We start from the raw sequence: 13644 nt of genomic DNA on the forward strand, positions 1-13644 counted from the left end.
AGTCATAGAAATGTGCAGCACGGAAACAGACCCTTCGGTCCAACTCGTCCATGCCGGCCAGATATCCCAACCTAATCTAGTCCCACCCGCCAGCACCCGGTCCATATCCCTCCAAACCCTTCTTATTCATGTACCCATCCAAATGCCTCTTAAATGTTGCAATTGTACCAGCCTCCACTACTTCCTCTGGCAGCTCATTCCATACACGTACCACCCTCTGCATGAAAAAGTTGCCCCTCAGGTCTCTTTTATATCTTTCCCCTATCACCCTAAACCTATGCTCTCAACCTATTCCTGATGAAGGGCTCTGGCCTGAAATGTCAATTCTCCTGCTCCATGAATGCTGCTTGGCCTGCTGTGCTTTTCCAGCATCACACTCTCATTAAATGATCACAGTTTAATATAAGGATCAAACTGCACCTTCACCACCATCCCTGTCTGCCTTACCCTATAGCCCCTTTGTGTAAGCACAGATAATTCTGAAGTAGATTATTGCAAGAGTATGACTCTGATCTTCAGCATTGCAGACCTCACTTTCTCCTAAAACTATGCCCTCTAGTTCTGGACTCCCCCACCCCAGGGATGATTTTACAAAACTCCAACGCTCCAGGGAAAACAGCCTCAACCTATTCAACCTCTCCCTATAGGTCAAACCCTCCAACCTCGGCAACATCCTTGTAAATCTTTTCTGAACCCTTTTCATGTTTCACAACATCCTTCTGATAGGAAGGAGACCAGAATTGCACGCTGCTGAATCTTCTCATCTTGCACTCATCAGGGCATGTGCAAGAATGCCAAATTCCAAGGCATCACAACATTGTAGAGGGGAGCATTCCTATGTTTCATAAGACATGAGCTCGAAGGAAAGTTTGGATAGACTGTGTCATTTTTACTGGTGCATAGGAGGTTGAGAGGTGAACCTATAGAAGTTTATAAATAATGAGGGGTATAGATAGGGTGAATGGTGGGTGTCTTTTCTTTAGGGTGAGGGATTTCAAGTCTCAGAGGCAAATTTTTGAGGTGGGAGATTTAAAAAAGACGTGAGGGGCAACTATTTTACACAGAGGGTGGTTCGTGTGTGGAATGAACTTCCTGAGGAAGTGGTGGATGTGGGTACAGCTGCAACACTTAAAAGACAAAGATAAGTACATAAAAAGGGCAGGTTTAGAGTAATGTGGGCCAAGAGCAGGCAGGTGGGACTATGTTCAGCATGGACTGGTTGGACCGAAGGGTCTATTTCCATGCTGTATGATTCTAGTGTGGTGGGTGTCTGGAAGGCGTCGCCAGTAAAGATGGTAGAGGCAGGTACAGTAGATTCATTTTAGATGCGTCTGGACAGATGCATGTGTAGGTGAGGAGCAGAGGGATACAGATGCTTAGGAATTGGGTGATAAGTTTAGACAGTAGACTTGGATCAGCTCAGGCTTGGAGGGCCGAAGGGCCTGTTCCTGGGCTGTAAATTTTCTGTGTTCTTTGTTTTTTATATAAGAAATAGAAGCAGGATTAGACCATTCTGCTCTGCCATTTGATCATGGCTTATATGTTCGTCCAGTCCATTCTCCTGCCTTCTCCCATAACCCTTGATCCCTTTACTATTCTCCTGAGGGATTCCAAGACACAAAGCTTTGGTATCATTGTCCCTCCTTCAGCAAAATTCAAGACACCGTGTCTGTGTGGGTTTCCTCTAGGTTTGGTTACAGCCACTTGGAGCTTGGTGGACTGGCAGAACAAGCTCCAAGGGCTGAGGGAACTTCTCCTGTACCTACAAAACAACACACTCAGTACTTCCCCTGACATTTTCCGTACCTTCAAGCTTACCTTTAGTCCAACACAAACCTCCTCAGATCCATTTTTCAAAGAAATCCCTTATATTCCCCCCTTGAATCTCCCTCTTGCGAATGAGGACCACAATTCTCCCCTTCCGGATTTACATTTTTTGCTTAATCATGGGATATATTACCTGGTCTTTACTGTGGCAAACACCACGTCTGGTCTCTGTAAACACTTTATTTAATAATTCCTGAATGTTTTATTGAAAGGAGCCTCGGGCTGAATTTGTTCACAATAGAAGTGCTGACAATCTGACAAATGATGTAATCTGAAATCTAATAGATCTCGAATACAGTGCTGGCCCTTTCATGGGTTGTTCAATCAGGTACCACTTAACGTTGCCCCAACCTCTTCAAGGGCCAACCTTCATCGAGACTTTGTCAAAACAAAAGCTTAGCAGATGCATCTGAGGAGAAATTTCTCAGTGCAATTGAAGGTCACAGATTCCCCATTGTGCAGAAAGAGGCCATTTGGCCCGTTGTGCCTGCACCAACCTTCTGAATGGCATGCATCTCAGACCTAGTCCTCAAACCTAACCCTGCATTTCCCATGGCTATCCCATCCAATCTGCATGTCCCTACTTAGCATGGCCAATCCACCCTAACCTCCACATCTTTGGACTGTGGGAGGAAACTGGAGCAAACCCCCGCAGACACGGGGAGAACGTACAAACTCCACACAGACAGTCGCCCGAGGGTGGGCTTGAACTTGAGCCCCCAGGTGCTATGAGGTAGCAGTGCTAATCACTGAGCTATTGTACTACTGTGGTAAGGGTGGCATGAAATATCTCAGAGTGGTGACTCAATAGGGGCCAAATTTGGCTTTTAAATGACAAAGGGAAAAGAAAGATGGGGGTGGCACGGTGGCTCAGCGGTTGGCACTGCTGCCTCACGGGACCAGGGTTTGATTCCAGCCTTGGGCAACTGTCTGCGTGGCGTTTTGCACGTTCTCCTCGTGTCTGTGTGGGTTTCCTCCCACAATCACAAAGATGTAAAGGTGAGGTGGATTCACCATGCTGAATTGCTGTAGAGTGTGCAGGTTAGGGTGAATTAGCCGTGGGAAATGCACGGTTACAGAGGTAGGGTAGGAGGTGAGTCTGGGTGAGGTGCTCTTTGGAGGGTCTGTGTGGACTCGATGGGCTGAATGGCCTGCACTTTTACTGTAGGGATTCTATGATTCTAATGAACAATGTTGCAACTTGCAACCAAGTGAAGCAGGAGTAGACCACTCTGTCCACTTGAGTCTAGCCCCCCATTCAATCAGATTGTGGTCAATATGTTTGTGTTTTGAATTCCGTGTTCACATCTACCTCCTCACAACAATCTATCCAATTACATCTGTCATCAAAATACTCAATGACCCCACCTCCCCCATCATCTGAGGTAGGGAGTTCCCAAGTCACTCAACTCTCTGAGAGAAGGTCAGCGTCAGTCCGAAAAGAGGGACTCCCCTAATTTTAAAACAGTGTCCTTTTGTTCTGGACACACCCACAAGAGGAAACATCCTTTCCACAGTCACCTTGTCAAGACCATTCTGGATCTTATGCACTTCAATCAAGTCAACCCCTCTCAGTTTCGTAAACTCACAATGAACAGATTTGTTTCCATTGATCGTCATAACACAACCTACTCACTCCGGGGTATCAATCTAGTAAACCTCCTCTGAACCACCTCCAGTGCATTTACTTCTTTCTGTAAATAAGGAGACCAGAACCGCACCCAGTATTTGAGATATCAACCGACCAATGTCGCGTAGAACTGAAACATGTCATTTCCAGATTTAAGTTAACAAATTTTAACAAAGACTCTGGTCCCATTAACCTTCTTGAATAAGTGCAGGGCCTGCAGTCCAATGTTTTGTGACAGGTGAGCTAAAATATCCAGAAGTCACGCAACAGCAGGTTATGGTCCAACTGGTTTTTTTGAAATCGCAAGCTTTTGGAGCACTGCTCCTTCCTCAGATGATGAAAGGGCAGCATTCCAAAAGCTTGTGATTTCAAATAAGCCTGTTGGGCTATAACCTGGTGTCATGTGACTTTTGACTTTGTCCACCCCAGTCCAACACCGGCACCTCCATAGCGAAAATATCTAGATCTCTCTGCAGCTTCCACAGTTGTTCTCTGTTTAAGTAATGTTTTGCTTTTTCATTTTTCCTGCCAAATTGAACAATTCATCTTTTCCTTCATCTGCCAGGTTTAAGCCCACTCTCCCAACCTATCTGTCTATATCCTTTTGCAGACTCCTCGTGTCTTCTTCACAACATAGTTTCTGACCTCTCAGTGTGCCATCAACAAATGTAGCCTCTGTGCTCTCACTTCTCTCACTGTAAGGAGAGATCCTGGGTGAGAGTGACAGGTGGGTAAAGGTCGACCTTTTTTTTGTGTACCTTTGTACGAATGGACACAAAATTCTGACCTTCATGGTGATGGCCACAATCCTGAGAATAAATCAACATGAATAAAAAATGTCCTGGCAGTTTGGAGCATTTGACATTGAGGACAGATGGTGACTTATTAAACTTGATATTGCTTTAGATGTTCTCGGAAGGACAGGTGTGATCGAGCCAATGAGTATCAACGTTTTGCCTCGAACCTTCGACAGTGCGTCCAACTGAGCGTCCAGCCCAGGAATATCTCGGTCACCATGTCCCAGGTTCTGGTGAGTGACATTAGATACTGTATGTGTGACTGCCTGTGTGTGTGTGACTGCCTGTTTGTGTGAGACTGCCTGTGTGTGTGACTGCCTGTGTGTGTGAGACTGCCTATGTATGTGTCTGTGTGTGTGACTGTGTCTGCGTGCTTGTGTGTCTGTGTGCATGTGTGTGTGTCTGCGTGCTTGTGTGTCTGTGTGCATGTGTGTGTGTCTGCGTGCTTGTGTGTCTGTGTGTGCACGTGTACCTGTATGCATATGTCTGTGTTTGCATGTAAGACTGTGCACGTATGACTGTGTATGTGTGACTGTATGTGTGAGTGTGTGCCTGTGTGTGTGAGAAATGATGTGTGTGGGTGTGTACATGTCTACATATGTGTGTGACTGTATGCATGTGTATGTGTGTGTGTACATACTGTGCGAGTATGTACGTGTGACTGTGTTTGCATGTGTGTCTGAGAGAAAGACTGTGTACTTCTGTGTGTGTGTGACTGTGTGTTTGCTTATATGTAAACAGATGTGAGACTGTGAGCACGTGTGTGTCTGTGTGTGTGTGTAATTTGTGTGTGTGTGTGAGAGAGAGAGACTGTGTGAGAGAGAGAGAGACTGTGTGTGTCTGTGTGTAGGCCTGTGTGTATGTGAGACTGTGTGTGTAACTGTGTGTATGTCTGTGTGTGAATGACTGCGTGTACCCCTCTGCGTGTGTGAGATGGTGTGCATATGTATGTACTTGTGTACATGTGGGTGTGACTATGCATGTGTGTGTCTGTGTGTGCATGTATGCCTGTGTGTGTATGTGTACATCTGTGTGTGTGTGTGACTGTATGTGTGTATGTGACACTGTACGTGACTGTGTGTGAGTGACTGTGCATGTGTTGAATTAAAATGGGCAAGCATCCCAATGGTGTTTTTAATTTTGTGAGCAAGCTTAGTTTACGACATTGCTGATCTGAATTGAATGTGAGTTTGGCACCCGATCATTGTCAACATCATTGTCTTTACAGAGGAGCTCCTGACTGGGCTTTCTGGCTAAAGGTCTGAGAGGGGGAGAGAAGGACAGGCAGAGCAGGAGGGAGAGTTTGGAGGCATTGGTGGGAGACAAAGAGAGGGAGAAGGGGGGTTAGGGAAAGTCACTTGCTTATTTTTAAATTCTAAAAAAATTCATTCATGGGATGTTGGTGTCACTGGCTGGGTCAGCATTTATTGCCCGTCCCTAATTGCCCCTTGAGAAGGTGGGGGTGGGCTACCTTCTTGAACCGCTGTGGGTTGACCCACAATATCCTTAGAGAGGGAATTCCAGGATTTTGACCCAGCAACAGTGAAGGAACGGTGATATGTTTCCAAGTCAGGATGGTGAGTGGAGGGGAATTTGCAGGGGCTGGTGTTCCCATGTATCTGTTGCCCTAGCCCATCTAGATGGAAGTACTCATGGGTTTGGAAGGTGCTGTTGGAGGATCCACACACAAGATACACACAGCAGCAGCTTCTCTTTATCCTTAGTGAAGAGATTGACGTTTGGAGGTGGTGGATGGGGTGCTGATCAAGCAGGTTTGTTTGGCTGTTGAGCTTCAGGCCTGTTGTTGGAGCTGCCATAAACCAGAATTGGAAACCAAGTGAGGGAGCTGTAACCCCCATTCTAACCAGATCGCGTAGGTGCAGGTGAAGATGGGAGAAGTGAAAGGTCATTGCTCAGGAAGGCAGTCGTGGTGCAATTTTCTGATTTCTGCTCGTAGTAGTCATGCTGTGCTCTGTGTTGGAATATTCATGTTCTGAAGGATTTGTTTTCTCTCTCTCTCTCTCTCTCTACAGTTGGTTTTACAAACCCGCAATGTCCCCGACCTCTCCACAGGAGTGAACTGCTCCTTTGAGAATTTCACTGAGACTGAGGCTCGGATAATGGATGGCAGGATCTATTGTCGGTCTCCCTCCGCCAGAGAAATTGTCCCGATCACGAGAGGCCAGGGTGAGTGTCCCATATTACTGAGCAGCCTGTAGCTTTGTCAGGCTACACTTGTGTGTCTCTGTTTTCGAATTCTGGTGACTTTACGCCTGCTCCCTCCCCCCTGCGACAAGCCACCCTGTCCCCCGATTGCACATTGCATTTAAAAATGTAAGACTTGCATTTGTATAGCACCTCTCATGAGTTTCCTTCAAGATCTGTAGAGCCAGTTTTATTTTTTAAGTGCAATGCTGTATTGAAGTGAATTTAGTGGCGGTTTTGTGCACAGTGTGATCCAGTTTCAAGGGGAGACTGTGGTGTAATGTTCATGTCACTGGGCCAGTAATCCAGAGGCCAAGATAAACTAATGCTCTTAGGACACAAGTTCAGGTCGGTCTATGACAGATAGTGGAATTTAAATTCAGTGTGTAAATCTGGATGTTAAACTAGTCCTGAGAGTTGTTAAGAAGGCGTAGGATGTGTTGGGTTTCATTAGCAGGGGGATTGAGTTTAAGAGCCATGAGATTAAGCTGCAGCTCTATAATAATATTTAGAATATTGTGCTCCGTTCTGGTTGCCTCATAACAGGAAGGATGTGGAAGCCTGAGAGAGAGGAAATTTACCAGGACGCTGCCTGGACTGGAGGGCACGTCTTATGAAGAAAGGTTGAGGGAGCTAGGGCTTTTCTCACTGGAGCGAAGGAGAATGACTTGATAGAGGTTTGGAAGATGGAGAGGCATAGTTAGAGTGGATAGCTAGAGACCTTTCCCCAGGGCTGGAATGACTATCACGAGGGAGCATAATTTTAAGGTGATTGGAGGAATGTTTAGGGGAGATGACAGAGGTAGGTTCTTTACACAGAGAGTGGTGGGTGCATGGAATGCACTGCCAGCGGTGGTAGTACATTAGGGACATTTAAGCAACTCTTGGATAGGCACATGGATGATAGTACAATGAAAGGTATGTTGCTTAGTTGATCTTAGAGTAGGATAAAAGGCCGGTACAGCATCGAGGGCTGGAGAGCCTGTACTGTGCTGTACTGTTCTGCGTTCTATGATAGTGACCATGACGACCATCATTAATTGTTGTAAAAATCCATCTGGCTCACTGATATACATCTTGGGACAAAAATCTGTCCTCCTAACCTGGTCTGGCCTAGACTCGACTCCAGACCCACCCAAGTGGTGTTGGGTTCACTCTGAAGTGGCACTCAGAAAGCCACTCAGCTCAAGGGCAATTAGGGGCAAAGAGTAAATGATGGTCTTTCCAGCGATGCCTGCTTCCTCTGATGGAATTAAAAAGGAGACCAGATCATTTGCTGTTAACGTTAACTCTGATTTCGCTCCAGAGATGTTGCCAGACCTGCTGAGATTTTCCAGGAATTTCTGGTTTTGTTTCTGATTTCCGGCATCCGCAAATCTTTCAGTTTTTTTTACCTGGACCACGTGTTGCCATATGATGTTGATTGAGCAATTTGGCCTACCCCTCGACAGCCTCATTTATCATGGCTGTAGAATCTTGCAGTTGAATGAGTAAATGGTCATAGAATTCTCACAGTGTGCAAGCAGGCCATTCAGCCCATTGAGTCCACACTGCCCTCTGAACAGCAACCCACCCCACTGCCCTAACCAGTAACCCTGTATTTTCCATGGCCAATCCATCTAACCTGCACATCTTTGGACTGTGAGAGGAAACCGGAGCACCCGGAAGAAACCCACGCAGACACGGGGAGAATGTGCAAACTCCACACAGGCAGTCGCCTGAGGGTGGAATCAGAACCTGGTTCCCTGGTAAGACAACACGCTAACGTTTCGAGTCTTTGTGACTGTTCATCACAGCTCTTGATGAAGAGTCATCTAGACTCAAAAGGTTAGCTTGCCCTCTCTCCGTGGATGCTGTTTGATCCACCGTGATCTCCAGCACTTACTGTTTTCAGCACAGATTCCGGCCACTGCAGTAATCTGTCCCTGATTCCCTGGCGCTGTGAGGCAGCATTGCTAACCACTGAGCCACCATGCTACTCAGGATGAGTAAATGGTGTTCACCATCTTAGGCACTAGGCAGCACTTGTGACAGTGTTGCTCTCCCTCAGGTGCGCACTGGAGTGACAGCTCTTGTTTGCTTCTGACGCTTTGAGAGTGGAATTTGAACCCACAGCTCTCTGCCTCAGAGAATGTTATCTGCTGAGGCACAGCTGACATCATTCATAAATACTCGCCTTCCCAGTGACACCCACGTCCCGAAACCAACTAAAATGAAGTTGCTTTTCTGGATGATGTTTTGAGGCATTTATTACCTCAGGTGGTGTACTGTGCACTCTGTGTCCATTAGATATTTGTGGGGACATATGAACATTTAAACCTTGGCTTGACTCATGCATTTAATGAGATTGCAATGTGGGACATTCTTGGCGAGGTCACAGTTACAAGTTTTGTTCTGTTTTTGAGTTAAAAGCCTCAACTTTCTAATCTTTGGTTGAGGCATTCTACAAGCTGCCTGCTAATGTTTTTGAGGAGCCTCAGGATTTGCATAAACAAACATTAAAGCCTGGAAAGTGCCGGGGGGGGTGGGAGCGACATTTACACAGGAATAAAATTTGAGAAAAAAAACGATTGATCCGAGCTCTGCTGCAGATGTGTCCCAGATGTTTGCGTGGTTTGCTCCTCCTGTTCTGCCTGGACGCTCCAGAAGATGGGAATGGGAGGATCGAGAGTCACAGACAACAAATCAGTCTCGCAGCTGTCTTCATTAAATGGCGTGGGGGAAGAGTGAAAAGCAGTAAATGGATATCCCCTGCTATTACCTCGTGTGTGGTGTTGCTCATTATTTGATTGTTAGTTGATATCTCCATTAACGAGAGTAGAGTGGTGCTGGAAAAGCACAGCAGGCCAGGCTGCATCCGAGGAGCAGGAGAATCAACGTTTCGGGCATAAGGCCTACATCAGGATTCCTGATGAAGGGCTTTTGTTTGAACCGTTGATTTTCCTGCCTGACCTGCTGTGCTTTTCCAGCACCGCTCTAATCTCCAGCATCTGCAGTCCTCACTTCTGCCTATCCCCAATAACAAGGCAAAGCAGTAGGAACTTGGAGTGTGTTGGGGCTGGGGGAAAGCTCATTGTTAGTGCTGTATTCTGGAATATTTTCACTTTGACACCATCTGTGCATCAAACCGTTGAGGCTGTACTTGACAGGATTAGTCCCTCTTGAGATTTCAATTGTACGTAGTGATGCCACGTGTCGAGATGAAGATTATCGGGGACATGCAGGGAGGTCGAGTTGAGGTTAAAATCACATCAACCACGGTTTTTTTTGAGGACATTGGTTTGGCCACGATTGGAATACTGCATTCAATTCTGGCCTCCCTGCTATAGGAATGATGTTGTGAAACTTGCAAGGGCTCAGAAAAGATTTACAAGGATGTTGCCAGGATTGGAGGGTTTGAGCAACAGGGAGAAGTTGAACAGGCTGGGTCTGTTTTCCCTGGAGCGTTGGAGGCTGAGGGGTGACCTTATAGAGGTTTATAAAATCATGAGGGGCATGGATAGGGTAAATTGACAAGGTCTTTCCCTGAGATAGGGGAGTCCAAAGCTCAAAAGCACAGGTTTAGGGTGAGAGGGGAAAGATATAAAAGGGACCAAGGGGGCAACTTTTTTTCACGCAGAGGGTGGTGTGTGTATGGAATGAGCTGCCAGAGGAAGTAGTGGAGGCTGGTACAATTATGACGTTTAAAAGGCATTTGGATGGGTACATGAATAGGAAAGGTTTACAGGGATATCAGGCAGAAGTGGGTACTGCAGATGTTGGAGATTAGAGATATTAGAGGCATAGACAAGATGAGAGGGATATCAGCCAAGCGCTGGCAAATGGGACTAGATTAGGTTAGGATATCTGATTGGAATGGATGGGTTGGACCGAAGAGTCTGTGCTGTACGTCTCTATGGCTATATGACAATGAAAGACTGAGCAGGTTTGAAGGGTAGAATGGCCTGCTCCTGTTCCTTGTTCACATGTACATGTGGGGGATCTAGGGTGGTGCTTTGTACTTCACCCGATGAAATAGTTTTGTTCTAAATATTGTTCTGACATCCGTAGTTTATACAGTGTAGCTGCTCTGTTGTTGTTCTAGTGGAGACATGGTCTTGCCTTTGACAGGAGGCTTGAGATCGGTATCGGTCATGCGTTCCATTTTCTGCTGTCGTGCTGGACGGTATTAAGATGCAGGCTTTGTTTGGCCCTCTTGCCTGCGGAGTAAGGAAATGCCATTGGTCACAGGGTTGACCATGTGGTTTTGCTGAATGTCAGAGGGTTTGCTGTAAAATAGATTCTGTTTGCTGGCAGTCATGTGCTGTGCCTAATTGAGCCTCAGCAGTATCTACACTCGCTCTGTGAGGTTTCTAGGACAGGATGGTCGTGTTGATGGAGCTTGTTGAAGGGCTAAATGAGTGTAAAATTGTTGGGGAGATGTCATTTGAACGAGACATTAAACTGAGGCTATAGCTGCCTGATCAGGAAGAAAGAGAGGGGTTGATTGGATAGAGAGGCCTCTGAAGGCATTGCCTTTAGTCCGTAACTTTATTTACTGTCCTGAAATCTGTCCTGAAATCACTCTAAAAGGTCCGAAGTGACAGATACTTTTTCTTTGTCTGCTTTGTGCAGGAGACAAGCGGGTTGTGAAACTGTACCTGAAGTCCAAAGAAACTGGGAAGAAGTTTGCCAGCACTGACTTTGTGTTTTACAACTGCAGCGTTCACCAGTCGTGAGTATTAAATTTGTTCCTTCGTTCTCAATGTTGGTGCTGTATTTTATCTCTCTCTCTCTCTCTCTCGGCTAATGATGTGATGGTTTTGCTATTGTCAGTCCTTTGCTCAAATGTCCTATTTCATGGGAGGTGGGGGTGGGGCAGGAGTCTAGACCATGTGCATTAGAGAAACTCTGCGTGTCGAAGAGACTGGTTGAGTTCGAGGTCATGGAACTGTGCTGAATGCCTCTGCCTTGGATTGGTTATTCTGAGTGTGTCTGCTGACACTTCCATACTCACTTGCCCATTGTATGTAGCTGCTGGTCTATGCTGGGTACAGGGGGAATGCTGCACTGTTGGAGGAGCCATGCTTCAGGTAAAGATGTTGAGCTGAGAACCTGTTTGTGTTTGTAGACCCCAGGCTGCTGTTTTGGAGAGGAGCAGAGGACTGGTCCATCTCTTGACAGATGGTGTTCCATCAATCACAGAGTAGACTAGGCAATCTATTTCAGCAATCTCATTGCCGTTTGTGAGAGCTTTCTGTGTGCACATTGGCTCCCAGAGTTCCCTAATGCAACTATGATCATGCTTCCAAAGGTACATCATTGGCTGTAGGGCACTTTGGGGACCATGCTGGGAAGGGGAAAGTTATTTTATCCCCTCGGAAATTGTCAGCCTGAGCGAGCAGATATAGTTAACTGCAGCACAGATTTATCAGAATGTTACAATGGCTCCAAATTCTAAGAAGAGTTTACATTAATAAGCTTTTTATTCCTGGATTTATGAGGAAAGATTGCATGTACACATTGTGATCGCAGGCCCTTTGGCCTGTCGATCCCACACCAACCTTCCAAAGAGCACCCAGCCAGACCAAATCCCTGTAACCCTGCGTTTCCCATAGCCAGTCCACCTAGCCTGCACATCCTGGACACTATGGGTAATTTAGCATGGCCAATCCATCTAACCCTGCATATCTTTGGATTGTGGGAGAAAACCAGAACACACAGGTAGGTACTGGAAGAATATGCAAACTTCAGGCAGTTGCCTGAAGCTGGAATTGAACCCTGGTCCCCGGCACTGTGAGGCAGCAGTGCTGACCACTGAGCCACCACCCCGCTCAGGGGACTTTAGGAGTTTGAAGAGGAAATAGCAGGGTAGATGAAGAGAAGCCATTTCTGCGAGTGGTGGGATCGGGGAATGGAGGGCTGTGTGATCTCTATTGGGGCAAAATGTTAAAATGGGGTGTTTTTTAAAGAGAATTTGAGAGTCACTACATCCTGCAAACAGCAATAAGCAGAGTGATCAGCAGCTTATTTGATCATTTTAAAATCTGGGATAGATCCCATCTGGATGAAGTCGGAGGAAGCTATAACAGAATATGAAGCCGAGACGGAGCAAAGGGTTAATTTGCTGATCAAACAGGATTTCATTGTAAGGTACAATTGACTTGAGGGGCTGAATGGCCTTCTCCTGTTACAGTGCTCCTTTCCAGGGCTGAGAGGTGTGCGCAGATTTTCCCCATGTGGAGCTTTATATCTGGAATGTGTGAGCAATATTAAGTGATGCCCTGTAGTTTTTCCCACAGGCAGTCAGCAGTGAGTTTGTGATTCCAACATGCTGAAATGGAGCTGTGTTTAACCTGTGTGAACATTCCCAGTGGCCAAATAGGGACATGCTGAGATCAGTAAGGTACCAATTGTTGTGGGAAGATTTCTGTTGATAAGGCAGCTGCTTCTACAAATCTACCTTCTGCACTGGAGAGGGGCCAAGATATCAGGGTCAGAAAAAGCAGCAGGAAATGCTCACGGATTTGAGTATTTACAACGCTTTGAAGTGTGTTTGATGCTGTAGAACTCTCGTTGCACTGTTACAGACTAACATACAAATTAGAACAGGAGTCGGATGTTCAGCCCCTTTGAACCTGCTTTGTCATTCAATAAGACCATAGCTGATTTGATTGCTCTCTCTCACTCTACATAACTCTCTGTATTACTCCATATTGTCCAATGACCTTTCACCTCCTCGTTTACCAAGAATCTATCCACCTCTGCTTTAGCAATGTTCAAAGACCCTGCTTTCTTCGCCTTTTGAGTAAATGTGTTCCAAAGACCCAGGATTCTCTATGAATAAAGAATTCTGCTCATCTCCTTCTTAAATGGGAGACTTATTATAATTTAACTCTAGTTTTAGGTTCCACTACAAGAGAAAGATATCTTTTTCACCTACACCCCACCATGCCCCCTCATGATCTTAACTATTTCAATGAAGTCATTTTTGATTGCTTTAAACTCCAGTGGATTTAAGCCCACTCTGTCTAACCTTTCTCATACAACATGCTACCAGGTTTTCATTTTGTTAACCTTGTCTGAATTGCTTCCACCGTTCCTTAATAAGGGGACCAATACTGTCCAAAGTGCCCCAGATGTAGTCTCACCCATGCCCTTTGTCATTGAAGCATAACCTCCTGATTTTTGTCCACGATTTCCCTC

General features: G+C 45.9%; 1 protein-coding gene across 3 annotated transcripts in view; it reads left to right on the forward strand.

Annotated features, from left to right (window-relative positions):
• LOC140483586 (plexin-A1-like) overlaps nucleotides 1-13644 on the forward strand; it is a 555554-nt gene that overhangs the window by 247386 nt on the left and 294524 nt on the right. For all 3 annotated transcript variants that reach the window (XM_072581816.1, XM_072581813.1, XM_072581815.1), the window contains exons 6-8: nucleotides 4364-4487; nucleotides 6288-6441; nucleotides 11074-11173. In XM_072581816.1, the coding sequence (XP_072437917.1) occupies nucleotides 4364-4487; nucleotides 6288-6441; nucleotides 11074-11173 (378 nt within the window). The remainder of the gene's footprint in view (nucleotides 1-4363; nucleotides 4488-6287; nucleotides 6442-11073; nucleotides 11174-13644) is intronic.

Source organism: Chiloscyllium punctatum, chromosome 12 (genome assembly GCF_047496795.1).
Source record: "Chiloscyllium punctatum isolate Juve2018m chromosome 12, sChiPun1.3, whole genome shotgun sequence".
NCBI classification, from domain to species: domain Eukaryota; kingdom Metazoa; phylum Chordata; class Chondrichthyes; order Orectolobiformes; family Hemiscylliidae; genus Chiloscyllium; species Chiloscyllium punctatum.